The sequence below is a fragment of the Pseudorasbora parva genome, chromosome 15 (assembly GCF_024679245.1).
Source record: "Pseudorasbora parva isolate DD20220531a chromosome 15, ASM2467924v1, whole genome shotgun sequence".
Taxonomy (NCBI): Eukaryota; Metazoa; Chordata; class Actinopteri; order Cypriniformes; family Gobionidae; genus Pseudorasbora; species Pseudorasbora parva.
Window position 1 is genome coordinate 14,082,043 of NC_090186.1, and position 26,880 is coordinate 14,108,922.

General features: G+C 37.4%; 1 protein-coding gene across 2 annotated transcripts; it reads left to right on the top strand.

The window, feature by feature from the left end:
• Positions 1–1,491: 1,491 nt before the first annotated feature.
• On the top strand, positions 1,492–26,880 carry vamp4 (vesicle-associated membrane protein 4). 2 transcript variants are annotated; one of them, XM_067417193.1, is made up of 9 exons: positions 1,492–1,645; positions 4,264–4,396; positions 8,895–8,996; positions 12,056–12,102; positions 12,236–12,286; positions 16,436–16,536; positions 24,202–24,281; positions 25,581–25,632; positions 25,775–26,880. In XM_067417193.1, exons 2-9 carry the CDS (start codon positions 4,394–4,396, stop codon positions 25,798–25,800), a joined length of 462 nt encoding a protein of 153 aa, XP_067273294.1. In that variant the 5' UTR covers positions 1,492–1,645; positions 4,264–4,393; the 3' UTR covers positions 25,801–26,880. The 2 variants fall into 2 exon arrangements, with proteins under 2 accessions (XP_067273294.1, XP_067273295.1); XM_067417194.1 differs by lacking the exon at positions 4,264–4,396.

Below are 26,880 nucleotides of genomic sequence, written 5' to 3' on the forward strand. Positions count from 1 at the left end.
CGATGCTCACTATGTTCCCTTAATGGAAGTTTTGAAGCACGTGAGTTAACTCACACACACACACACAATAGATGTTTTGGAAAAGCAAGGTGCTATTTTACCCTTAATGCATGGATGCTTCGCCAATCATTTTTAGATATTCAACTTTGAACTTTGAACTTTGAAACATCACTTCATCATTGTATATCAGACATCACCACATTGTGGAATAAATAGTTGTGCACTTCAGAAAAATATATACCTACTCACCTTGGGTCGTTAGCGATATTTACAAAGAAATTATGGGAAAAAAAAGTCTAATTCTATTATTGTTTCTTGTTATTTATAATGAATTGATTGAGGAATACTGAGAATGTTGCTGTCTAACTTAGATAAAAAGAATGGTAGTGAATGACATTGCGGGTCACTAAAGACCCGAGGTGTGCGTTTAAGGGTTATTCCTATTTCAGCATATATATATATATATATATATATATATATATATATATATATATATATATATATATATATATATATATATATATATATATTTCTATGGTAGCCTACTGAACATAATAGCTAACATTCAATTAATTTATATGCAACAATCAAAGACAAATATTAGTTCTGCTGTTGTTAATAAAAAACAGTAGTGACATTGAACAAGTTTGTTGTCATGTCATCATCAGTGTCCCAATGTGTAGTGTGCTAGTCCAGTGTCCTTCCTTACGTTCCTTTCCAGTGCCTGAATCAAATTCATGTACACAATATAGTGAGCTGATTGAGATGAACACCAGGTTATTGCACAAAAGACACATGTAACAAAAACGTCCCTTTTATGTCTGTAAGTGCATCCTTACATTAAAATTAAGGCCCTGAACACATAACACTTTTCACTTTGCAAAGCACCTTCTATCCCCATGTAAAACATTTCTCATGGTTGCCTGTTTTACAGATCATGTAGCTCCTGTAGCTCGCGGGACACATTCCGGGCCTGCTCACAAAACCATCTCTTCTGAAGAGCTGCATCACTCTGCATTTTTTTTCATGTTCATGACAGGATGAACTGAATTTATTACTCCAAATGTTCCATGAATCTTCTCAAGTCCTTGGTTTTTATTTGTTTTCAGTGTGTTTTGGGGAATCTGATCAATAAAGTATTCAGCCTAAACTCGACTCATTAAAAGGTAACCTTTTTACACAAACCATAGGCTACACAATAATTTATATCTTCAATGCGTGTATGTATAACAACTTATTTTGTGTGATACACTCAACCTCCTATGCTCACCAAGACAGCATTTATTTTATGGAGATATTTTTATATTATGAGACGGTGATAATGTTTTATTCTTGTGTAGGCCTATATTTAGAATATATTGATGATTTAAATAATGTTGACGATTTATTGAGGGTTTTTTCATATATTTTTGACCATATGTTGATTTAATATTTGATTAGAAGATGAAGATGGTAATGACTAAAATTATGATGTGTCTGCAGGAAACAGGATCAGTCCAGCTGTGTGTTGACTTCCGCTTCTGACAGAGCCAAGCGAGAGGCATCATCATTCAGGACGCGTCGCTGTGATCGGGTTCGGATCAGGATTATTAACACACAGACGCGGTTCTTCTAAACAGGATTCGACAAAAACAAGATCTCCGAGGTAGACTGGCCGGAGAGTGACTCTTAAGGCCTGTGTGTGTGTGTGTTTGTTTGTCTGTCAAGCGGTCAGTGATGTAGCCAGAGGTGTTAGCATTTCTGCTAGCTGTCATCCCTTCTGCTTTCACTTCAGTGTTTCCATTCTTCCACAAATCTTCATGTAAACACGATCGTTTGATTTCATGCATCAAAGCATGTCTTATCATTTGTGTCTGTCTTTAAGCGTCCTGTAGGATCAGTATGTTTAAGTTACATGGTTGTGATGACTAGCATGTTTAGCAGGTGCTGAGCAGGGTTATGAGTGGTCAGTTGAAACTTTGGTTATTTAGTTATTTGGTTTCTTAGTATTATTTTTGTTGTTGTTGTTGTTGTTGAATATTCTTAAATCCATATGCATGCACATTACATCCTAATCTCACTAAGTTGAGTCCTGTAAAATATGACATGAATGGGCATGAATAAGCGAAGGACTATTGTTTATTGTTTCATTATATATTTTCTGCTCAGTGATTATGTAAGTGCCATTGATTTTTGATTCAGTTATTCAAACAGTCTCTGATTAATCCACAGTTGTTGATAGAAAGTCAAGTCACATCATCTGTTAGTGATTTCAATGTTTCTTTTAGCCATTCCCTGGCCTGTGTGTTTCTGGAGCGTTTAGTGGCAGTGGCAGTGATGGGGATACAGAGGACACTGGAATGATGCTTATTGCCTAACCTGTTAGTATTGTTTGTGAGCTGTCTGTTATGAAGCTGTTCCATAACATTGTTACGCGCACGTGAAAGTTTAATCAGTGTGATCACTTGTGAAGTCTGGAAACATTTTTACTATCAGATGTTCATTTGTTTGTTTGGTGGTTTGTATTGTTTGTAATTTGTATTTGTATCATGGCCATATCCGTCCAGACAGATTTCATATTACAATTTTCATCCATCCCTATTTCATATCACTATTTCCATCCATCCATACTCTATATCCATTCATTTATCTTATCCATCCATTCATCAATCCACCAACATCTCTATTCCAGTCCAAGTTGTGTTGTATGCCGTATTTTTTTTCACCTTGAAAACGAATTTAAAAAATCTCCAATGTCTTTTTACTATACAATCCATGATCATATCATATATAACTATTTCCATCCGTCCATCATCCATCTGTCCATCATATAATTTTTCTATCCATCCATCCATCCATCCATCCATCCATCCATCCATCCATCCATCCATCCATCCATCCATCAATCATATCACTCCTTCCATCCAGCCTTCATATCACTGTCGGTCCATCATCCATCCACCCATCCATTTACCTTTCAAACAGAAAATACATTTAAAAAAAATCTTCTTGTAATTATATTTTATGCACAGACAGTTCTGTATAATGACATTTGTCGTGCTTAAAAAAGAAAAAAGAAATAAAAAGCTGCACAATAACCTCTTTTGTGTGAGAAACAGTCCAAACATATACTGACTAATGTTCAAGGTCACATAATAATTTGCTGAAAATGTTCCTCTCCTCCATGGAACCGGACCATAAAGATGTTATATTTTTTACATTGGTCAAGGTATGGTCACATTAGCAATAATTCTGCAAAATTTCATAGGCAAAAAAGGTTCATTGTCTTTTGTAAATATAATGATGTATGAAGCACATTGCTCACGGAAGACACTTTCACATCAAGCAGCTTTGTGTTCCTGATTGAGTGTATTCCTATTGAGATTGACCACACATTTGCACAACATCATTTGTTCTCAGGTGACACATACATTTTGACATTAAGAAACACCAATGATGTGTTTGTCGCATTCACTATTCCGTACATTACTCCACTAATATAGTCCACTTGAAGGAGTGAGCGAGAATGAGTTAGTGAATTCGGAGACTGAGTGTGCCAGAAGGGCTGCCGCTTTTGCATAATTTGTGCTTGCTGTTTGATAATTATTTGAAACGTAGCAAACTGGCAGGTCCAGTAGTAATGGAAATATTTATCTAGAACTCTGCGATAGAAACTAGCATGTATAACCGCAATTAAACAATTTAATAATCAAATATTTTTTTTAAAGTTTACTTTTATGATATTACACTGGACCAGTGCGTTATGGATGGATGGATGGCTGGATGGCTGGACGATTGATTCAGCTGCTGTAAATCATTCAGTGCGCGACTCTCACAGTGCTTTAGGGGTATTCTTTAGCCGTATGCATCAGTTGGACACTCGTTGTGCATTGTGGAATTGATTGAATGCAGTATCCCCTATGGTTTCTGACACCATGTGGTACAAATAGCTGTCCCCCCAAATAGTGCCCTATTTTTGGACACCACCCAAGTTTAAATACATGGAAGCGCAAGTGAAATTTGAGAGCAGACAATGTGGTCAAGATTTGTAATGAGTAACAAATTTTAGTCTGTTCCTCACACAAAGGGTAGGATAACTAAATGATAGCAGGCTTTAAGAAACCATGGTAAGGTTCTATATTTGCACTGAAATGAACTTAAAGAGATGTAAAGGGTGTCAGTGGATGGTGGTTAGATTCTGTGTCTTAGCATCCTTTATTTACCTTTTCATGCTCTTTCTCTCAAACTTTTTTCTCTTCCCTTCCTCTCGTTCCCTGTCCCCAGCCTCGCTTTTCCCTTTTCCTGCTTTCTGGAACGCTCTGCCATACTCCTGGATAAAGGAGAAGCCGTTTTCCTACAGCTCTTCCAGCAAGAGAAGCAGAGAACAGTCAGAGAGCAGAGGACAGTGGACTCAATGGTACTAGACTTGGAGTTTGAGTGTTGTCCAGTTGGTGGAGGAAGGAAGCAGCTTTAGTTTGTCTGCTAAAGACTTTTTTTAAATCAAAAACAGCAAGAATTCATAAATGAGTAAATCACCAAAAATAGTGTAGCTGCCACATTTAACTACAACCTAATTAAATGCATCAGTAGCTTGGCAGTAGCTGTTAAAATAGATTAGCTTTTCCAGCCAGAAGCTATCAGTGTAGCATGACAGTATTACATTAGTATATTATGTCACATTGTGTAGTACATTAGACAAACACACCCTCATAGAAGTATTCATTTAAGCTAGTTGTTTAATTTCAATTAACTTATTCATTCGAGTCAGCAGTAATGAGTCCTAAAACCAGGAAATGAGCAAGCATTTTTGCACTTTCGCTTCCATTTTTTCATGTCTCTGGTTACAAGTACTCTTCTTTTTTTTAAAATTTAGTTTAGTTTGTTCTTGGGGCCTGTACCATGATGGTAGATTAACAAACTTAAGGTTACAGGATTAGTTTTGAGTTGACACAACCAAACCAATCAATTCAGGCTTTGTTGGTCCCATGATGCTGATCATCGTCTTTCTCTTTCAACTCAGGCATTGATCCTGAGTTTAGGAGTTTAGCTGTGACATCAGCCGTGAACATCCAATCACATGCTGTGGATCAGTGTAAAACTGACATTCATTTCTCACAAGAAAAGCAGTGAGATTAATTTCTGTCTTCTGCAGAATATTATTGATTGAAAAAAAAAAAAAAAGAATTTAAACAATTACACAGCAAGAAGAGAAGAGCTGTCTATGAAAGAGGACAACTTAAAGGACAACTCCGGTGAGAAATGAACCTAGGGGTAATTAACAGATGGTTACCAAGTAGATCGTTCTCTGGGATGGGTTTTCATGAAAATCGAATGTAAAGAGTTTTATCTCTAAAAACAGATTAGCTTATAACACTTGTGTATGGGGCACAGGGTCGACACAGGGTAGTAAAATTAAATCGCTGGTTAATACCACTAACAAGGCTCAAAATAGCCTCACACTAACACGGTAGCATAATGAGGGTCCCTACATGCAAACCGAAGCATTGAGAACTTTGTAAGTGTACAAATAGTTTAATAAGAAGATGCTTTATAAACACAGTACACTACGCATTTACGGACAGGCGCCATCTTGGAAAACAGTCTCGACGAATCGATCCACGAGCGCTGTTCTACATTTGAGCGCTTTACATTTGGCTGGTGGCGGGTGCTAATTTCCATCCCTGGTTTCAAGGTATAAAAAGTCCCGGTTTCATAAACATTACATTTTAATTATGTCTCTTCAAAGATGAAAAGTGCAGAAATCCCTAAGGTTGTGTGCAGCATAGAGAGTAACACAACCCCTTTCCATTCCGGTTGGTGAGAGCAGTCAGTCACCTGCCCGTACCTGGAACTTTTTCCTTTGTTGGAAAAGACAAGCGGTTGGGGTGGCAGTAGCTGATAAGAGTATGATGATTGAAATCGTGATGTGGTCCCAAACATTACTAAATACACTGACAAATGTTTAGTTTTCTAATACATTTATTTTATGCACAGATTTCTTCTGACAATGCTGCAAGCACTCACAGTGCCATCTGTGGGATAGTAGCCAGGGTTTAAAGTGTCAAATGCCATTAAAAATCGCCACTAAACCCATTACTTATAATTTTCTCTATACCTTTTTTTTAATGAATTTTGACAATGCATAGATGTGAGAATATGATAGCAAATCACAGCTGTTGGGATGTAATTATATAAATATATAGACTGTGTTCCTTTCCATATTTGTATGTCCTTCACTCACTACTACAGAGCTGATTTATTATTTAAACCCCTTTTTACTTATGAATTTGTTTTATGCACCATTCTATATGCATATAAGTAGTTGGAATTAAATATATAAAATCCGTTAGGTATATGAGCTGTTGGAGAATAATAAAATTACACAAACGGGAAAAAATATCAATAGTAGAAACTTACAGTAGCTACAAGCAGTGTTGCCAGATTGGGTTGACGATTTCCAGCCCAAAAGCTCACTAAAACCCGCCCAATCCAAGAAAAAAACACCCAAAATTTTTACTATTAAAATAATGCAAAATAATTGCATTGCCATGTCAGTCAAGATTGATTAGCACCATTTTATTTCCATAAAACAAAATAATGATGACAAAAATAAATGAATAAATAAATAATCAATTTCCCAGGAAAATGGATCAAAACAGGGCAAATTCATGTATGACAATTTTTTTTTGGAAACTGTAAAAATCTTGAAATTAACCGATGATGAGATATGTAGGCTAACCCGCCCAAACTGGCAACTATTATTAAATCTCAACATAATTCATATATTATGCACTATGCAACTGTAATAAAGTTCGTAGATGGGAAGGAAGGAGGCGGGAACCGGCGAACGTTCAAACACTTTTTAATTCAAAATAAATAAACAAAACGAAAGTAAAACCACGGGCAGCCCCTCACGGACGACTGCCCGCAAACACACAAAATAAAGCGTGGGCAGCCCCTCACGGACGACTGCCCACAAACACATAACACGTAAAACAAAACTCAACATAAATCCAGGCCTGGTCCTCTCTCGTCTTCCGCTGCCTTCGTTCCTCTTTTTATGCTCCCGTCCCTTGGCCGCGAGACAAGACCGGTGTGTCGCGCAGCTGGTACTCATTACCACTCGTCACCGGCCGCTCTCGCGGCCCCTCGCCACGCTGCTTGCCACACCACAGCAACTGATTCTCAAAATAATTAAAATATCATACAAAAAAATCTCAGTAAAATCTCACACTTTAGTTTTCCTTGAAGACTCCATGCAACATTATTGTCTTTTGTAGCAGATGAGTATTTAGTTAAATATTGCTGTTATCAGGGTTATATGCATGGTAGAATTTGGCAAGCTACAATTTGAAAATGAATTTCCTGTTAGTTGTACTGATTCTAGATCTGAACTCTAGAAAGTGTCCATCTGAGGGACTGTTTATGAGCCAGTCATTGTTGTTCCATAGGTAAAGTTTATATGTCTGGTAGTTTCTAGTTGAAAACCTGCTGTGGACTTCAAAGCTATAGGCTACAGATTTTTAAAAGAATGACCAAATGGTTTAACCATGGGTGAATATAAAGCAAACACATTTTGACATCAACTCTAGGAGCTCTTCTTTAACTGCTCTGTTTGATGTTTGCATGCTTCACATTACAATAGTGTGGCTAGATTGATCCCCTTGACTAAACTAGTTAAAATATAACGGGTGGTCCATCCCCGAGTCTGAATTATGACGGATTTACTTAAAAGTAGTTCAGCTTTTATGGTTTAAAGTTCAGTCTAATGAACCGATTTACAGACCTCTGCTCAAATGGGTCATTATAGCTGAGCTTTCACTTAGGTCACAGTCTGGTCTAAATTAGGACTTAAAGAACAAATAGGCCCAGCTCTAAAATCTAAATAGGTTGACACATTCAAAGGCATTGTAAAATAGCTGATTAATGCAAGCTAATTGTATTAATGCACAGCAAAAGTCAACCCAACTCTAATGCTAAAGAACTGTATTGCATGACAGTAATACCATATGTATCAATTTATAAGCAATAATGTAGTCACCTGGTCATAATGTCAAAATAAGCCCAAAATAGATTTATTTAGGTATAATTACTGGTTTACTGGACATCAGATGTAACCCTGGACCACAAAACCATTAATACACGGGTATTTTTGTGGCAATATATAGCCAACAATACATGTATAGGTTAAAATGATAGATTTTTCCTTTATGCCCAAAATCATTAGGATATTAAAGCTGCTGTCCATAACTTTTTTTGTGTTCCAAGATTTACAAAAGTTATATAATGAGAATGTACAACATGAATCCATTTTTCATACCGTGTTTTCGTCTTACCCTGAATCATTATGCTACACTTATAATAAGTGTTTATATTGGGACTATTTCAGACCGGTCTGGTAGGAACCGCTGCGCAGGAGCACAGTCCCTGCGTGACACGCCATAGACATAAACTGAGAGAAGTAGCTCCGGCTGCAATGTTCTTCTGCAAGACGCATGCAGTTCTGTTTATTAACCGCTAGAGAGGAAAATGTTATGTACTACAGCTTTAAATAAAGATCATGTTCCATGAAGATATTTTGTAAATTTATTTTTAGTAGTAATATGCATTGCTAAGGACTTCATTTGGACAACTTTTAAGGCGTTTTTTGCATCCTCAGTTTTCAGATTTACAGGCAAATATTGTTCTATCCTAACAAACCATACATCAATGGAAAGCTTATTTATCCAGCTTTCAGATGATATATAAATCTCAATTTCAAAACATTGACATTCATGACTGGTTTTGTGGTCCAGGGTCACAAATAGACATGAAATATTATTTGAGCCGAAATAATTTTATTATATTAGAAAAATGAGACACAAAATGTCATAAAGCTATTCAGTCACAGCTGTGCTTCCTGTCTTTGCCTGCAGAGGGAGCCAGAGAGGGAGGAGCAGCTCGACCCCAGCATGCCCCCCAAATTCAAACGGCATTTGAATGATGAGGAGGTCACCGGCTCCATTCGCAGTGAGCGGGTAAGTCACTGAGGTAACACTGTTAGTTTTGACCATATAGAGTAACAAGAGGTGGTGACGGCATGGATTGTAAAGGCTGACCAGAGCCTGACTTACACATCTCTGCACTTTTACAACCCCATTGTGCCCTATGAGCTGTTTGAGTTGTTTACACGAGTAAGAGTGAGTAAACAACTCTCCCCTCATGTTCCTCAGTGTCTGCAAAACTTATATAACCCATCTACAACATGCTATTACATGTACCCACACACTACATTTCAACTCCTGTGTTGTACAGCCCTTCAGAGAGCAATTTGTTCTTAACAGTGTCAAGCAGTTAACACATGTCATAACAGCAGTGGATAAACTAAGAAAGGAAGAAAAATGAAACAGATGGAGAGAAAAATAAACAGAAAATCTTCAAAAAAAAACGGAACATGATTTTGCAGAAATAAACAGACATCATATGTAAACTAGATTATTTAAATAAAAATAGGAGCTATTTTGGCCCATGCAAATCGATGTTGCAATGCTGTTAAAGTAATCAAGATTGTTCATATTATTATGAAAGAAATTAATATTTTTAATTAGCAAGGATGCAATAAACTGATCAAAAGTGACAAAGACATTTATAATGTTACAAAATGTTTCTATTTCAAATAATTCAAATAAATACTGTTCTTTTGAACTTTCTATTCATCAAAGAATTCTGAAAATTCCTGATTAATTTCCACAAAAATGTTGATAATAAATGTTTCTTGAACAGCAAATCAGCATGTTGGAAGGGGATCATGTGACACTGAAGACTGGAGTAATGATGCTGAAAATTCTGCTTTTCCATTAGGGTTAGAAAACAGTTATATCAAATTGTATTAATATTTAATGATGTTACTTCAGCCTTGTAGCCTGAAAGGCCAAACCAACATCAAAATGTTGAGTCTGGGAACACAGCATTGACAAGGCTCAATCCGAGGGTCTGGGATAAACGGTTGTCTTTCAAAATCCCTTTGTACACAATAGGGTAGTGCTACAACCAACCAGAGCGCTATCAGTGGTGAGACCCATGCACTTTCCCTCCAGCGTAGCTAGCTGATAGATTCCAGTCCAGTCGGCAAAACCCTGAACAAATCTTCCTTTTTTAAGAATGACTTCAATGCTGTTCTTTGCTAGCAGAGAAGTAGCAGGAAATTCACGCGGAACCTCCGCAACACTGCCGTCATTATGTTAACCCCGCCCACCGACTCTATACACGATGTGATTGATCTGACTAGAATTAGTTTTTTCATGCTCGCAAGCTAATGAAGAGTTGCTAGATTACCCTGGCTGCAAATTACATTTGCGTCCGCTAGGGTACATCTAGATTTCTAGGCTAGCAGCCTTGGTGAGCATAAGAGACTTCATTCAAAAATGGTAGTGTAAGTCAAATGGACATAGCAAGCAATAATACATCTCTTTTTGAATAACAAAACCAGACAGTGTACGGAAAAGTTGTGATGTAACTGACATTAGCTCACGCAGGGGGTTGCAAACTTGTGGAGCCCTTCCCAAGAATCTGTCAGTTCCAATCTCATTATTAACATTCAATGCCTCCATCTTCTGCCAGTCCTACAGAGTCTGTCCTTAAAAACCCTGCCAGACCTTACAGTCAGTGCCAGGATATGATAACCTTGTCTAATTCACTTGAGTACAAATCCCGACTGATGTATGATTGGGGGAAACTTTTGGATGGTTAAGACATTAGCACTTTCAAAGAAAAGCCTCCTCTTAATTTGCTCTCATAGAAGCTCGAACTCTGCAGCAGAATTTTGAGAGAGCAAGAATGTGTAATAGAGCTAAGATGAATGTGGCTTCTCCACGTGCCGGTTATGCAACACTGTTGAACGTGACCTGTGAAAAGACCCAGTTCTTGTTTTTAAATGTTCCCTAGTAAAGGGCCAATTGGAGACGAGCAATTGCAGTGTTGTGTGCGGTCATACCATGAAATGTAAGGTGAGCTACTCAGTTGTATGACTCATTTGAATTCACAAGAATTTTCCTAAAACCTCTGAAAAATCATAGTTCCAGAAACAACATTTATATGACAATGAGAAAAAATCCTAAAAAATTATTTGAAACTTCCAGACTTTGCAGTCTAAGGTGTTGGTATGTCTCGTGATCTATCCTAGGTGTTAGTTAGCCATATGAAATGTTAAAAGTTTATTATATTTCAGTTACATTCGAATGATCTAAATGATCAAACTATAGATTTCATGGCTAGTATTACAAATCAGTAAATTGCTAGTATTACAAAACTCTTTGTAAAAATGTTTTGCCTGCATGAACTGAATCTGTAGGACATTACATTTTAAACCTTATGACTTTTTAAAGGACTTTCCTTTCCAAAACGTCTAGCTTGAAGCAGCTTGATGACATCAGTAGTAATGATAGTGGTTTGTGTTTATCTTCACCACTCATTTAAGTAGCTGTATACACAAACATTGTGAAAGTCATTGATTGTTGGAGTCGTTATAAACAATGCATTTTCCTTTCTTTGGGTAAACGTTTATTTTTTCTGTGGTAAGGTTGACGTTATCACAGAATTGTCCAGATGGAATTTTGTCACAGGTCTGGATGCATTTATGGAGAGTTATATAACATTAGTCATCCGAATGTTGAAATGATCTGGTGAGGCATTTGTTACATGTGATCAGCCATGGACGTTACAACAAAACGAATTGAAAGTCAACTAGATGCCTCCTGATCTATGATTTATTGCCGCAGAGATCAGGTGGCACAAATGCAGAACACATTGACCTTCATATCTCTTGTCTCCTTGTAGGAGTTTGTGTTCTGAACAGGTTTATCTCCAGGTGAATTCTGTTCCAGGAATACTGTTGTCACGTGCTGTTCCCACATTGTGCCCTTCAGAGTGTTCTGTTGTCTTTGGCTACAACGACTGTATACTTCACAATAAGATCTTTATGAGTCTGTCTTCTCACTTTTATTGCAAACACCGGGTCTCAATACAGACAGAATATTATATTAAACCCATTCTGCTCCAGTTCTAACCAGCCTGACACACTGATCTTCTTAACTTGCAGAGGAACCTGCTGGAGGAAGACTCTGATGAAGAGGAGGACTTTTTCCTGTAAGTCTGAAGTTTTGCATAATCACCATTGACAAATAAACACATTTTTGAGAATGAATTACTGTTTGCACACAGCTTTAACAGAAAAGTTCTTTAAGTTTGTCTGGTTACTGAAATGGAATTTTATTTGCAGGAGAGGACCGACAGGACCAAGATTTGGAGGCCAAAATGACAAAATTAGACAGTATGTATGTTTTTGTTTATACTTGCATAACTCCATGTGTGAATCCATACATTCATAAACACAATTTTAATTGAAAATGATGAACATGTGATACAAAACAATACTGATTGGTATAAAACTACAAACTAGGGTTGCCCTCGACTAAAGAGTACTCTATTTGAATAGTAGTCGTTATTTAAGCCATTAGTCGACTCATCACACATGTATATTGATTAAATCACTTAAATATATACTGCAGGCGGGGGGAGCCTTAGGCATAATCTATAGCCAATTCTGAGCGACAACAAAAAAGTCACTAAATAAAGCTTGCCGCGAATCACTTGCAAAAGTATTTATTATGAATGTGTCCGAAAAAATAGCAGGGAGACATAATTATTTATTATTAAACTGCAGGGCTGTTGAATGCTTGAATCTGACTTGTTGACATTCTACGGTGTGCAATTATTTTTAGGAAAACGCACCACAAAAGTAGTTCCAGACAGGTCTTGACCGCATTACAGTTCCATATCACTATTCCAAATGATTTCAGTTATTTCAAATGTCTTGCAGCAATCAACTGCAAAAGAACCAAAACCCACAACAACATTGACCAAGCAAATAAATATAGTAAACAAAAGGATAAAAACGACAAATTATTCCAATGTTTTTTGCCATAAAATTATGTTTTATTGGAAAGCACATACTTACTTTCTCCCGTGCTCTCTGTTTATCAGTAAAATAGTTTAGCAACTTAAAAAGTTACATGACATTTCTCACTAGCGAGGTAATAACAGCGATGCAAAGAGATGCACAGACTGATGTAATTCACATTTTTTCTTTCTCTCTCTCTCTCTCTCTCTCTCTCTCTCTCTCTCTCTCTCTCTCTCTCTCTCTCTCTCAACGTTGTGGAATTAGCAGCAGAGGCTTGGTTTACACACATAAAAGTACTACTAAAAATGACAGTATTTTAATTTATTTCCGCTGTTGCTTCCACACTCCGCACAAACACTTAGATATGCGCCTAATAATAACGAACATTTACAGTATCTAGGTTAACGTTAGAGCTACTACTTGCATGTTTCAAATGATAATCCATATTTGAGGTTGATGGATGATAGGCTGTAATTATTGTAATTACCACAAGGAACCGCCGTTAATAATCTGTCCCTCACGGACTGCCTGACTTGGCCACTTCCTGTGGAGATTTTTTTTCTTCGACTAACCAACTAATACAATTTTAGTCGACCAAAGCCCTATTCAGAAGTTATTCGTTTTACAAGGGTAGATGGAGTAATGTAATTTTGCCACAGGAAATCTGTAATATTAAAGGGTTAGTTCACCCAAAAATGAAATTTCTTTCATTAATGACTTCCACACCCGTAAGACCTCTGTTCATCCTCGGAACACAGTTTAAGATATTTTAGATTTAGTCCGAGGCCTTTCTGGCCAATTCACACATGATAAGAAATCTCAGTAAAACTACCAGAAGTGGGAGGGGTTACTTGATGTACACACTCCCTGTCGTCATGTACGAATCACATTGCTTCCTGAGATCACTGATATCACCTGTCTATTCGCGCAGGATTAGCATTACCTGATGTAATGTTTCCAGACCTTTTTACCAAAGGTAAAAGTTGCCGTAATCTTTACTGACATTAGCCCTATTCGCACGGGACTAGTATTATCTAGGGACCTCTGGTGATTTGTAATAATTGCAGAGAATTTTGGTGATCTTAATCATGTGCGAATCGGCCATGTCTGTAATTTTTAAAGTAAAAATTCCCCCACAAATTACCTACCATATTTCGCCGAACACAGAGGTCCTGTGATAGTAGTCCCGTGTGAATCGACATCTCTGTGATTTGGCCAGGATTAGGCGGATCGTATATAATTTTAATGCACACCTTTATGAATGCCCGAGGAGCTGCGCGGATTATACTTTCACTTTAGAATGAGTGTCAATTTGGGAGTAAACTGATTGAATATTAACATCAATACTATTCTTAATGAAAAACAGAACAGTACAATGACAAGCTCGTTTAAATGGACGCTTTTACATTTGGCTTTGAAACTGAATCTTCCCCCGTATATTGTCAGCTTCTCACTCGTAAATGAAATCTGACTCCTGCCGCTGATCAGGTCAGTTTTTAACTGTAGCATCTGTTCTCTAACTGAATGAAATAATTTTTATTACTATAAAACAATCCAAACGATATTGATGCCTGTTTATGATTTCATACAGCTATATCTATAACGAAGTCTTGACATCATATCCGGGAGAAGTCAGTAAATTCAAGTAAAATCACAGGCTTTGCTTATCCCGTGTGAATGTGTCAAGCAAAACTCAGATGTGGGGGAGTCATTTCTAAATCACAGAGGTCCCTAGATAATACTAATCCCGTGCGAATATTGCTATTGTCTGTAATGATTACTGAGATGGCACAATCACACAGGACTAAAATCACTGAGAAGCTCTGGTAATAATTATTTTACCTCACTTCTCCATGTGAAACTAATCCCGTCCGAATAGGCCTCAAGCCTCTTCGCTTTGACTAACATTAAGTCGACTATTTGGGGGCAGTTCTACAACAAACACCTTCTTACAGATACTTCCAAGACTGTCACTATCTACATATATCCATAGAGCAGTTTCCAGTTTTGTAGTCGAGATAGGCTCATTCGAGTCTGAGTCAACACCAAGACTGAATCCGAGTCAAGACATAGACTATGAATCCAAACAACTTGAACTCAAACAAGTCTTGACTACAACAGTTGCAGCTGTAAGTAAAATAAATGCTGGGGATGGTTGCCAGGATGCTGCTACGGTGTTTTGGTGGGGAGCTTCTTACTGGCTGAGTTCCAAAAGAGCCTGTCGTCAAGTGTTTATGATGTTCTGCTGTCTAGATATAGCTCAGGTCTTTCCTTTAATGTACATCTGTGGGTTTTTTTCAACTGTTTTATCATCTGGAAAGTAAAATCCATCCGATTCTGTTGAAAAGCAATAGCTGTCAACAAGCCACACAAATTGAAGCAACATTGATGTATGTTGCATAACCTGTGTGAGGGGTACTTTCGTAATTAAACAATTAGAAATTTCCAAATAGTAGAAATGATTCGGTTTAGGAATGTGGAGACTGATATCTAACGTCCACTGGCAGGATGTTATGGAAATCACAGTTATTGACTGCACAAGCACTGCCCATGTCGCTGTGTCTTGTGGAGTTTATATAACTCCTTATAATGACATCTGTGAAAACACCCACCCACAAACACACCTCCCGTCCGAAAAGAAGGGAAGCACTGTATCCATCTGGGTTTCTATGACACAACATAATATTTGCAGGCAAAAGTAAACAGCTACTCCCAATATTCAAAAATCCTCAGTTCTTGACGAAAGCTGTAGTAGCCGGACTGTGAGCCTTTCTTTGTTCTTTGTTATGAAGTTTGGTACATACTAATGTGCTGCAGTAATTCTCCCAAAGGAAACCCTGCAGAGCTTCGCCCCATGTGAGCAGCCACAGGTTTACGTAACCATTTGCTGCACTGCAAAGTAACATAAAACAATGGAATTTATTAGGGAAAACTTGAAAGATAAAATCTCCCTTAATGTTTTTTTCTTACCTTTTCCATGAACGTCTTGGATTCTTGCGTTACTTCATTTGTATACGAGGTTAAGAGGTTACCAGGTGCAAGAGATGAGTGAGGTCCTTCACGATTGGCCGTTTGGCACAGATCAGGGTGTGTACTAGTTGGGCATCCAAGCATAGAAGCAAGTGGCAAAACATCCTGTTCTCAGTTCATTCACAGGCCGCTTCTCCAAAAGCCATGCCAGCCCCTTGTGCCAGGTGTATGAGAGCAGCTAAATACCTCACAAGCTATTTAGTGCGTATTTGCGTGTCCCCGTCTACAAGATCAAATAGTTGAAACTATTTGGATGTGTCTAGACCACGTCTAGCAAAAGGTTCTCACCTACTCTCCAAACTGCAGGGTCAAAAGATCGTAGTCATAATGATATCTCGAGCGGTTTACAGAAGAAGAAAGCATTTTCTTCAAAATATTAGAAACACAGACACGAACATGTGCGACGGAGCTGTTAAAATGTTCTGTTGAATTGAATGGAAGTACCAGATTGTTCTCTCAAGTTTTCTTCTCTTTCTTGGTGGCCTTCAGGGTGCAGTCTCAAGTTGATGAGGTCATTGACGTCATGCAGGAGAACATCTCCAAAGTGATAGAACGTGGGGAACGTCTGGATGAGTTGCAGGATAAATCTGGTAAGATGGACATGGACAGCTCATTATGAATACTTAGGAACTTTGCGATTCCTTTGAATTCTACGGATTAACATCAGGGCTCAACAATAAGGACTGCCCGATGACCGGGGACCAGCGTAAACGTCGCTTTGGGACAGTGGACGCAACTGTCACTTGCCCGATGGGGCAACTTGTTGCGTTTTCACATTTATGAACACGGAAATCACGCTCGGATGTGCACCAAAACAAGATCTGGTCTGAGATCGCCTGAAGTAGTCTCAGATAACAGAAGGTAGTCTCAGCCAGATTGCAAACTAACTCTGGAGCGGTTTGGTTAAAGGTCCCGTTCTTCTCGATTCCATCTTTCAAACTTTAGTTAGTGTGTAATGTTGCTGTTAGAGCATAAATAATACCTGTAAAATTATAAAGCTCAAAGTTCAATGCCAAGCGAGATATTTTATTTAACAGAAGTTCCCTTTCAAAGCCTACAGCGAACGGCCGGTTTGGACTACATCCCTGCACTTCCTTCATGAATGACGTCACTAGAACCGTTTGTTGACTAACCCTCCGCCCACAAGAACACGCAAAATAGGGGGCGTGGTCTTGTTGCTCTCCCACGTGGAGAAGAGTAGAGGTCGACCGATTCATCGGATTTGTCGATTAATCGGTAACGATAGCTGATTGGTGGAACAATCGGTTATCGCCAAAAATCAATACCGATAGTTTTTCCGGCTTGCGTCCGTTGCGGGAGCGGCTGAGAAGGGTCTGCTGGCATTATATAGCGCGAGAGCGGCCTCTAGAGGCCAAATGAAAAACTATCACTGATTGTTTAAATTAACACGTGAGGCTCCGCGCTTCACAGCTCACGTTGCACAGAGCGCGCTGACACATCTGATGCACGTTTAAAACACCAACAGAGAAACGGTATGAATACAGAACACTTCAGTACATGTTATATAATACAATAATATTCAATTTGTAACATTAAGTAAGGTTAATAAATGCTGTAGAAGTATTATTCATTGTTAGTTTTATCTGTTAACCTTTTTTTATGCACTATGAACTAACATGAATGATTAAGATAGAATTGTATTGATCGAATATTAATACATAATACATTTAGTTCATGTAAGCTAACTAAATAAATACATCATTGTTAACAAATGGGATTTGCAGTCTGTTACCTGACATTTACATACATGTTTCTAGGTTATAGCTTAAGAAACATTTATTTGTAATATTTTATTGTTTTAGTTATTTTCTGTAGAATTTTTTTTTCTGTTAGAACTCCTTTTAATATTTACATATGAAATTTAACACATTTTCATGGTTCAGTACTTTTTTTAAATTTCTTGTAATAAAGTTCAGCACTGCTTTTTTACCTTTTATTTTATGTATTATTATTATATTTTAATCTAGTATCTTTTTAAAAACCATCAGTCGATTAATCGGTTATCGGCAAGCGAGGTCCAACCTAGCTATCGGTATTGGTAAAATCTACTATCGGTCGACCTCTAGAGAAGAGTGCGTATTCAGCGCTTGCATCTCCCCGTTATGGTAAGAGGCGGGACCTTTCCGGGCAAAGTGCGCTAAGCTGCTGTCCAATCACAACACGGGAAGCGTTGGCCCAATCAGAACTAGTTACGTCTTTCTGAAGGAGGGACTTCATAGAACAAGGAAATCATCAGGCCGTTTTTAGGACAGAGGAAACAGCGCTGTACAGATAAGTAAATTGTGTGAAAAATACTGAACTCATGTTATATTGCACACTGCAAACATAATCAAAGCTTCGAAAATACGCGAAGAATGGGACCTTTAAAGGGTTAGTTCACCCAAAACAATTTTACCCTGATGTCATTCCCGATGTCATTGAAAATTATGTCATTGAAATTTATGTCATTAGTGACCCTAATGTCGTTCCACACCCGTAAGACCTCCGTTCATCTTCGGAAAACTGTTTAAGATATTTTATATTTAGTCCAACAGCATATCCAAGTGTATACACACTATACTGTCCATGTCCAGAAAGGGAATAAAAACATCATCAAAGTAGTCCATATGTGACATCAGTTAGTTAATTAGAATCTCTTGAAGCATCGAAAATACATTTTGGTCCAAAAATAACAAAAAGTATGACTTTATTCAGCATTGTCTTCTCTTCCGCTTTTGTTTTCAAACCTCAAATAAAGATTCAAACGGTCATTGATTCATGATTTGGATCGCCAATGTCACATGATTTTAGCAGTTCGACAGTTTGACACGCAATCCAAATTTTGGACCGTTTGAATTTTTATTCCAAATAAAAACAAACAAAATGTATTTTCAATGCTTCAAGAGATTCTAATTAACTAACTGATGTCACATATGGACTACTCTGATGATGTTTTTATTCCCTTTCTGGACAGTATAGTGTTTAAACATTTGGATACGCTTGGACTATATATAAAATATCTTAAACTGTGTTCCGAAGATGAACGGAGGTCTTACGGGTGTGGAACGACATTAGGGTCACTAATGACATAAATTTCATTTTTGTTTTTAACTAACCCTTTAAGGTCAGAAAACAGTTTCGACCCAGCAGACCAATGAAACCAAGGAGTATCATAATTCATAACGGCAAATGTGTTCTATAAAAAGTAGCAGTGTATGATTATGTGAGTGTTCACATTAGTTATCACAGTTTTAAACCAAAGAGCGCCTCTTCATCTTAAAATGCTGAATAAAATGTCGATGAAGCCTTGCTTCCCACTCTAACTGCATTTTATTGTCTATATTTGACCCTGGACCACAAAACCAGTCATAAGTCGCACGGGTATATTTGTGGCAATAGCCAAAAATACATTGCATCAGTCAAAATGATCACTTTTTCTTTTATGCCAGAAATCAGTAGGATATTAAGTAAAGATCATGTTCCATGAAGATATTTTGTACATTTCCTACCATAAACCAAACTGCCTGAGCTCAAATTTTGTGGGCGGGGCTGAGTTCGGCTGGCATTCAGGCTAGTATATATCTCAATTTAAAAAAAAATTGACCTTATGACTGGTTTTGTGATCCAAGGTCACATATAATAATGCGGGAATGACGGCTACATTCGTATAGTGTTTGCGGTGTGTGTCGACAGTTACAAATAATCGACAATAAGCTTGTGGAGCGAACTTCTCAATCATCTTAATCTATGACTCAGAGCAATAAGAAACTCTGAAGCTCTGACTCTGAAAACTCTGATTGTAAAATAAAAGTCCCTGTTTTTGGAACAAAGCTGGTCTCTGCAACATAGTCTGTTATTTCTTAAAGGGTTAGCTCATCCAAAAATTTAAATTCTGTCATTAATTGTTGATCCTTACATTGTTCCCAACCCGTAAGACCTTTGTTCATCTTCAAAACAAGAATTAAGATATTTTTGATGAAATCCAAGAGGTTTCTGAACCATCCATAGGCAGCAATGTCATTGCAACTTTCAAGGCCTAGAAAGGTAGTAAAGACATCATTAAAATAGCCCATGTGACTCCAGTGGTTCAAAATGAATGTTATGAAGCGACGAGAATACTTTTTGTAAAAACAAAACAAAAATAATGACTTTAATCAACAATTTCTTCTCGTCTGTGTCAGACTCCTATGCTGCTGAGGTTTATTACGGTTATGGGTCAAAAATAATAAACACAATAACCAGGCATATTTTACTTTATTCGTTTTTTGGGGTGGGCCGACTGAAAATGTTAAATTCTTAGCATTGAGCCCTTGAAGCATCACAGTTTTTGAACAACAGATCTTCTGTTGCTCAAAAAACCTGCTTACATTCCTTTTTTCTGATGTGAGTGGAAATATGCATGATTTGGAATGTTCTCTCACAAAACATTTAAGTTTAATTTTATTCATTTGGAAATTAAATGAATCAGGAAAATTCGTTAAACATTCGTAAATCATTTCAGGGCAACGCTTATGTGAGTAGATAGGGAAGTATGTCAACAAACTGTCATTCCAAATCAAACATATTCAACAGCTCAACACACTTGACCAAAGTTGATCTGGAGAACTGTGGGAAAGTGTATTGAATCCCAATGTCGCATGAATAAAACCTTCTGTTCAGATTTCATCACACCTGATCCTAGTGACTTATGTCCCATTTCTGTTATTCCGTTTTGGAACTACCTGGGGACATATGGTATGGAGAGTGGGTAACATGTCCCGTGTCCCACAGGATTGTGTGGTATTTTTCTCATTTCAGGCCCAGATGTGGAAAATAAATGAGCATGACTTTGTCCAGGTTGTTCTGAGATTACTTACTAGTCTCATAACATTAAAATTTGGAGTCAAGTGTACTGAAGGAACATGTCTGGTACTGTTTTTGTACATTTATAAGAAAGCACTTCATGAGAACTGCATGTTGACAAAACTTGTGAGGCTGTGGTAACAGGAGCCACTGTGTTCAGAGTTCAAAAGTATGAGTAGTGTTGCATTGATTTGATTTTAAAGAGGAAAAAAGCTGTGTATCATTTCCACACTTCAGAGATACGATGGTTTCTATTGGTTGAGCCAGTGTGGCTGTTTTTGCTGGGATGTTTAAATACCTTAATACGCACATAATATTATGTAATAGGAAATTATTGTGTGATAGCACCACAGTGTTAATGTTCCTCTGTGCATTAAATTCAGCGGCGATGAAAGCTCACAAAACTTGAGATGGTTAGAGGCTCACCCCAAAAATGAAAATTAACCCACGATTTTTTCACCCTTAAGTCATCCCAGGTGTGTTGACTTTCTTCTTTCATACAAATAAAATCAGAGCTATATTAAAAAAGTCCTGGCTCTTCCAAGCTTTATAATTGCAGTGATTGTTGCTCCGTTTTTGAGGTCCATAAAAGTACATCTATCCATCCTATAACTGCTCCACAAGGCTCCGGGGGGTTAATAAAGGCCTTCTGAAGCGAAGTGATCCGTTTGTGTAAGAAAAATAAAAAATGTTAATGAAAAAATGTTAGAGACTAAAATAACTAACTTCCGGCAGATTGCTGTACGCATCAATTTATGGTGAAAGAGTAACCCTTGGGGTATTGATCAAGAGGCAACCTCCCCCAGGTTGTTTTCGAAGCTTTGATTATGTTTACAGTGTGCAATATAACATGAGTTCATGTTTCGCGTGTAAAAAAAAAAACACAGTATTTTTCACACAATTTACTTATCTGTACAGCGCTGTTTTTTCTGTCCTTTACATCTGAGGCGTTTAAAGACTCCATTTGTCCATTGTTTATTTCTAAAGAAACACGACAATGTATAAAAGGCTCCATTACCTTGTATCTTACACTATCGCCCCGTAGAAGCTGTTTTTGTAAAAATAGGCTAACGATTGCATCATAACCAACGCGACTTTGTCGCACAGTTGAGAAATTACCGTATAGACAGGAGGAGTCGCTCAGAAGCTATCTTTTACTGTCTATGAGACAGTCGGGGGGACGTGAAGACGTAAAGTCTGATAAAGTCAAGGGAGAAGAATGGGGAGAAGCCGATAGTGAGCCAAAAGCAACGGGAGAAAATATTTATACGTGTTTCAAATTTCACTTTCCACAACTACTAGAAGACCTACAGCTGTCAGACAGGTTTCTTAAGTCACATCTGTGTCGTCAAGCTCAGTCTGAGCCTGCGCAGTTCGCTCAGCCATCAGGAAGTGAGTGCTTCTAATTGACCTCATTTTCCGCCGTTGACGTCTATGGGATCGCTCTGTCCATTTCTTTTACTGTGTATGGTTAAAACGGCCAACTTTACAGCAGAAAAAAACATGTTTACAGTCTGGGACAATTTGTGGTTTAGGTCTATATGGCTAATTTTGCCTGTCATGACAACTGTGAGGGGGGTGAATTTTTTTTTTTAGAATTCATTCGTTTACATTATATAAAGCCTTAAAGTTCTGCATAATAAAGGGCGTGGTCACTTGAGTGACAGGTGGATAGCCGTTAGTCTGCTGTCTGTTTGTCATTGCGTCACCTCAGCTCTGCCAACGTCCCGCCTCTTTGCCCATTTTCTGTTATCCGGGAGTGACGCTTGATGACGCGTTGCCAAGATGGCAACGGCCAGCTCGTCTCTACTTTTACGTGGTATTCTTATTTCTCATGCATATGTTATTACTATTTTAATTTCTTTGCATGCATATGTTATTACTATTTTAAATTAAATTACATTTTTAATTTTAATTTCTATGTAAAGCACTTTGAATTGCCATTTGGTAAAATGGTAATCCGTTCAAAACGGCTTATCAGAATCCTGACATCACGGACACTGTGTCCATATTTGTTTACAGTCAATGGTATTGACGAACGCAGAAGCTCAGAGGATAGAGCAAACGTCAGGGGTTACTCTTACACAAGTCTACTCGCGCACTGCTGACTGCCGGAAGCTAGTTATTTTAGTCTATGAGGTTTTAAATATGAATATTTTCCTTACACAAATGCACCACTTCACTTCAGAAGTGATTAACCCCCTTATTAACCCTCCAGAGCCGCGTGGATCAGTTATAGGATGGAAAGATGCACTTTTATAACTTCCTAAACGAGGCAACAATTCACTGCCATTATAATGCTTGGATTAGCCAGGACTTTTTTTTATATAACTAAGATTAAATTAGTTTGGAAAAAGAATATCATATATACCTAGGATGACTTGAGGGTGAGTAAATCATGGGCTAATTTTCATTTTTGGGTGAACAATCCCTAACACTAAAATAAGGTAATTTGTCAATGCATTATCTAATGTGAAACAACATTTGTTTTATTTTATTAGTATTTGTTAATGTTAGTACAAATTAATTTTTTATTTGCAGTGCATTAACTCATTTTAAGAAATACATATTTTAGTTTGAATAATGTACATGTAAATGTTGAAATTAACATTAACTAAGATGAATAAATGCTGTAGACATATTGTTCATTGTTAGTTCATGTTGAAACCTTATTGTACATCGCTACCAAGAAATTAGAAACGTTTTCTGTTTACTACACTTCCCTCATATTGCTGCCTTGCTGAAATTACAACGCATTTCACATGGAGGTCCAAATGAAGCATGACGCTTGTTGACAGTTGCCTTGAAAAAGGGAGTATTTGTATCCATTGTTTCCATTTCAATAACAACACATCCTCTTTGTTTGCAAATGGACAAGTAGCTTTATAGTGCAGCATCTGGAAGACATTGCCACTCACAAAGGGGAATGTTTTCCATATGTTGTCTGCAATGCTGCCCTTGTGCATCATGCGTAAGGATGAACAAATTATTAAGTAAACAATACTGTTGTCAGTATTGTTTGGTTTGTCACATATTTAGTTTGCTTAGTCCGTAAGTTGATAATCATGATTTAAATAAGACTGATTTCATGCATTTCGACTAATGCATCTGTATTAGTAGGGTCCCTGTGTTTTTGTGTCTTTCTGGCGGTACACACAGTCATCCTCTGTGGGGTTGTTGAATGGCAGCTGGTATGACCTCAGCTTTATTGATTCTTGTTTTTGCGCTAATGAGGCTGAACGTGTTTTAGTTGGTCCCACGTTGCAGAGCTGTAATATCCCACAACAGCATCTTGAAAGTCAACAAGCATCTCTAGAAGGCAAAGATAAAGCATATAAAAGTGTCATTTATATAATAAAAAGCATGCATATAAGTAAAGCTTAGTACTGAACCTCTTGTCTCATGACTTTCAGAAAGCCTGTCGGACAATGCGTCAGCGTTCAGCAGTAGAGCCAAGCATCTCCACAGAAGGATGTGGTGGAGGGACATGAAGGTGAGCTTCCATTCTGAATGATCTTCTAAATTTGAAAGCCCTTTGCTTTTGTGTATGATGATTCTATGGGTGTAGAAACTTTTACACTTGGTTTTATTTTCCAATAAACCATTCACATCTCACTATGGAACAGACACACACACACACACACACCACTTTTTTGTTCAAAAATTAAATCAAGCGAAGAATATGTTGTTTGGAGTAAAAATTTCACAATAATTGACTTGCCGATAAATAACAAATGTGGGCTTTCCATTTGTCGACTTGACATGGTTAGAACATGATCAGATGCTCAATATTTTTCAAGTTGAAAGATGATCAACATTTATAATTAAGCCATCATATTAAAAAAATATGATATTAGTCATATCATGTAATAAAATATATGTATTGTTGCTACTGTACAGCCATATTAAATGATTGAGGAAAGCTGGGTAAGACTTTTTAAAATGATTTTAATTAATTAAAATATAATTTAAGTTTTTTGTGTTTTTAACATTTTAATAATATTTAATGAAAGTGTACTGAGAAAAAAGTAAAGTAAAAGTAAATCAAATAATTGTATTTATAAAAATAAACAGAATATGGTTTAATTTATTAGCTGAAGGGATTGTTTTGAAAGCACATGCAAATTATCTTTATTATTATACTATACATACATATATATATATATATATATAAAACAGTAATTATTTTACCATGCAAAACCGAGCGGCAACCTCCCGCGATCTCTCTTGAAGCCAATACGGAAGTAATGTTAACTGCAATTCCTAAACTGGCCACTAGGGACAGACTCCAGAAGGGACCAGAATCTCATTGAGCCCCATATTAAAATTCACATCTTTACAGCAGAAAAAAAAACATGTTTACAGTCTGGTACAAATTATGGTTTTTGGTCTATACAGCTAATTTTGCCCTTCATGATAACTGTGAGGGGGTGATTTTTTTTTTTAAAGTTCTTAAAGTCCTTAAAGTTCTACATAATTATGCACGTGGTTACGTTGAGTGACAGGTGGATAGCCATTTATCTGCCATCTATAGTCATTGCGTCACCTAAGCTCCGCCCACATCCTGCCTCTTTGCCTATTTTCTGTAATCCGTCAGTAACTCGCGATCACACGCTAGCAAGATGGCAACAGCCAGCTCGACTCTACTTTACACTCCATAACGGCTTATCGGAATCCTATGGGTGACGTCATGGACACTACGTCAATATTTTTTTACAGTCTATGTGCAAAACTATGTACAGTCTATGGTGCTTTAGGCCTGTTCATCATATTTTTTGTTTCCTGTCTCCAGATGAAAATGATTGTAGCGTTGGTAGTGGTCATCCTTCTCCTTATCATAATCAGTAAGTCCACTCAAACACACTCATCTTTAACTTTAAACCCATGTAAACTGTCAGTGCAATCCATTTGCTTTTATGTTGAGACTGGAGAGTATTTGACTTTGTTTCTCATAAATTTGTGTCCAATATATATATATTTTTTCAGTTCCTGTGATCTTGCGGTATCGCTAATGTCTGGCCGGGAGGTTAGAGGCATAATGCACTCTTCCTCCTTCCTCTCCCTCATCTTCCTGATGTCATTCCTCCGTACCAGAGGGGGCGCTGCACAGGGTTGGGCTGCCCACTGTATTTGCCAATTTTGGCATGGTCTGGAAACGCAACAAACAGGGGCAGAGTTTTATTTTGTGCGTGTATGACAACACAACATATCAAGCTCTCACAATGAAGGCACAACACTGGTGCAGACCAATCTCTTGTATGCGCACAAACACAATGGTTAATATGTTGTATATGCATTCAGTAAGACTTAAGACAAATTAAAGATTTACTATACACAAAGAATTTTTTTTAGCCCTGCATTCTGGTGGTATTTCGATGTCCTCTTTACAGTTAATTATACGTTAGAGCCGTTCTGCTTACACCATGATGCACACATACATTTAACCATTAGAGTGTCCCACATAGGTAGGTCTATGAAATACTGTCTTCTCAGGTGGGCGGGGCCAAATAGGAATCCTCTGATGATGTCACGGTGATCTCATCATCTATCTGTGTTACTGCTGTAAGTTTTAACCTTGACAAAACATGGGGTTTAATTCAAGCTAGTCTGAAAGGCAACAAGTAATGCGACTTACTATTTGCTGCTATTACCTGCTGTTTTTTGTCATATTTGGCAACAAAATTTAATTCATCGTGGTTAATTGTTGAGTTGGTATTATTTTAATATGATGGAATTATTTTAAGCTTTTTTTCACAGCCCTACCATGCTTGTATAAAATTGTAGTTATCTTCACTGGTGTAATTTGAACAGCTTGTTATTGGTCAGTAATGTGATAGTTGTGTGATGATGATGATGATGATGATGATGATGATGATGATGATGATGATGATGATGATGATGATTTGGTTGACTGTTGCTGAAGGTGACCTGAACACATCTGTAAACTTTAATCCATATTATTTTACTGACTGTAGTTTTTTTTCTTTGTTATATTTATTTGTAAATATCTATTTCCCATGCAAGTCAGCATTGACTTCCTATTGGGAGACTGAAATAATCTTGCATTTGAAATAAAGTGATTTTAAAGGGCA

Coding starts and splice junctions, on each gene's coding strand:
- vamp4 (XM_067417193.1), top strand. Junction 8,997..12,055: donor GCTCCATTCGCAGTGAGCGG/GTAAGTCACTGA, acceptor CTTAACTTGCAG/AGGAACCTGCTGGAGGAAGA. Junction 24,282..25,580: donor TGTGGTGGAGGGACATGAAG/GTGAGCTTCCAT, acceptor TCCTGTCTCCAG/ATGAAAATGATTGTAGCGTT.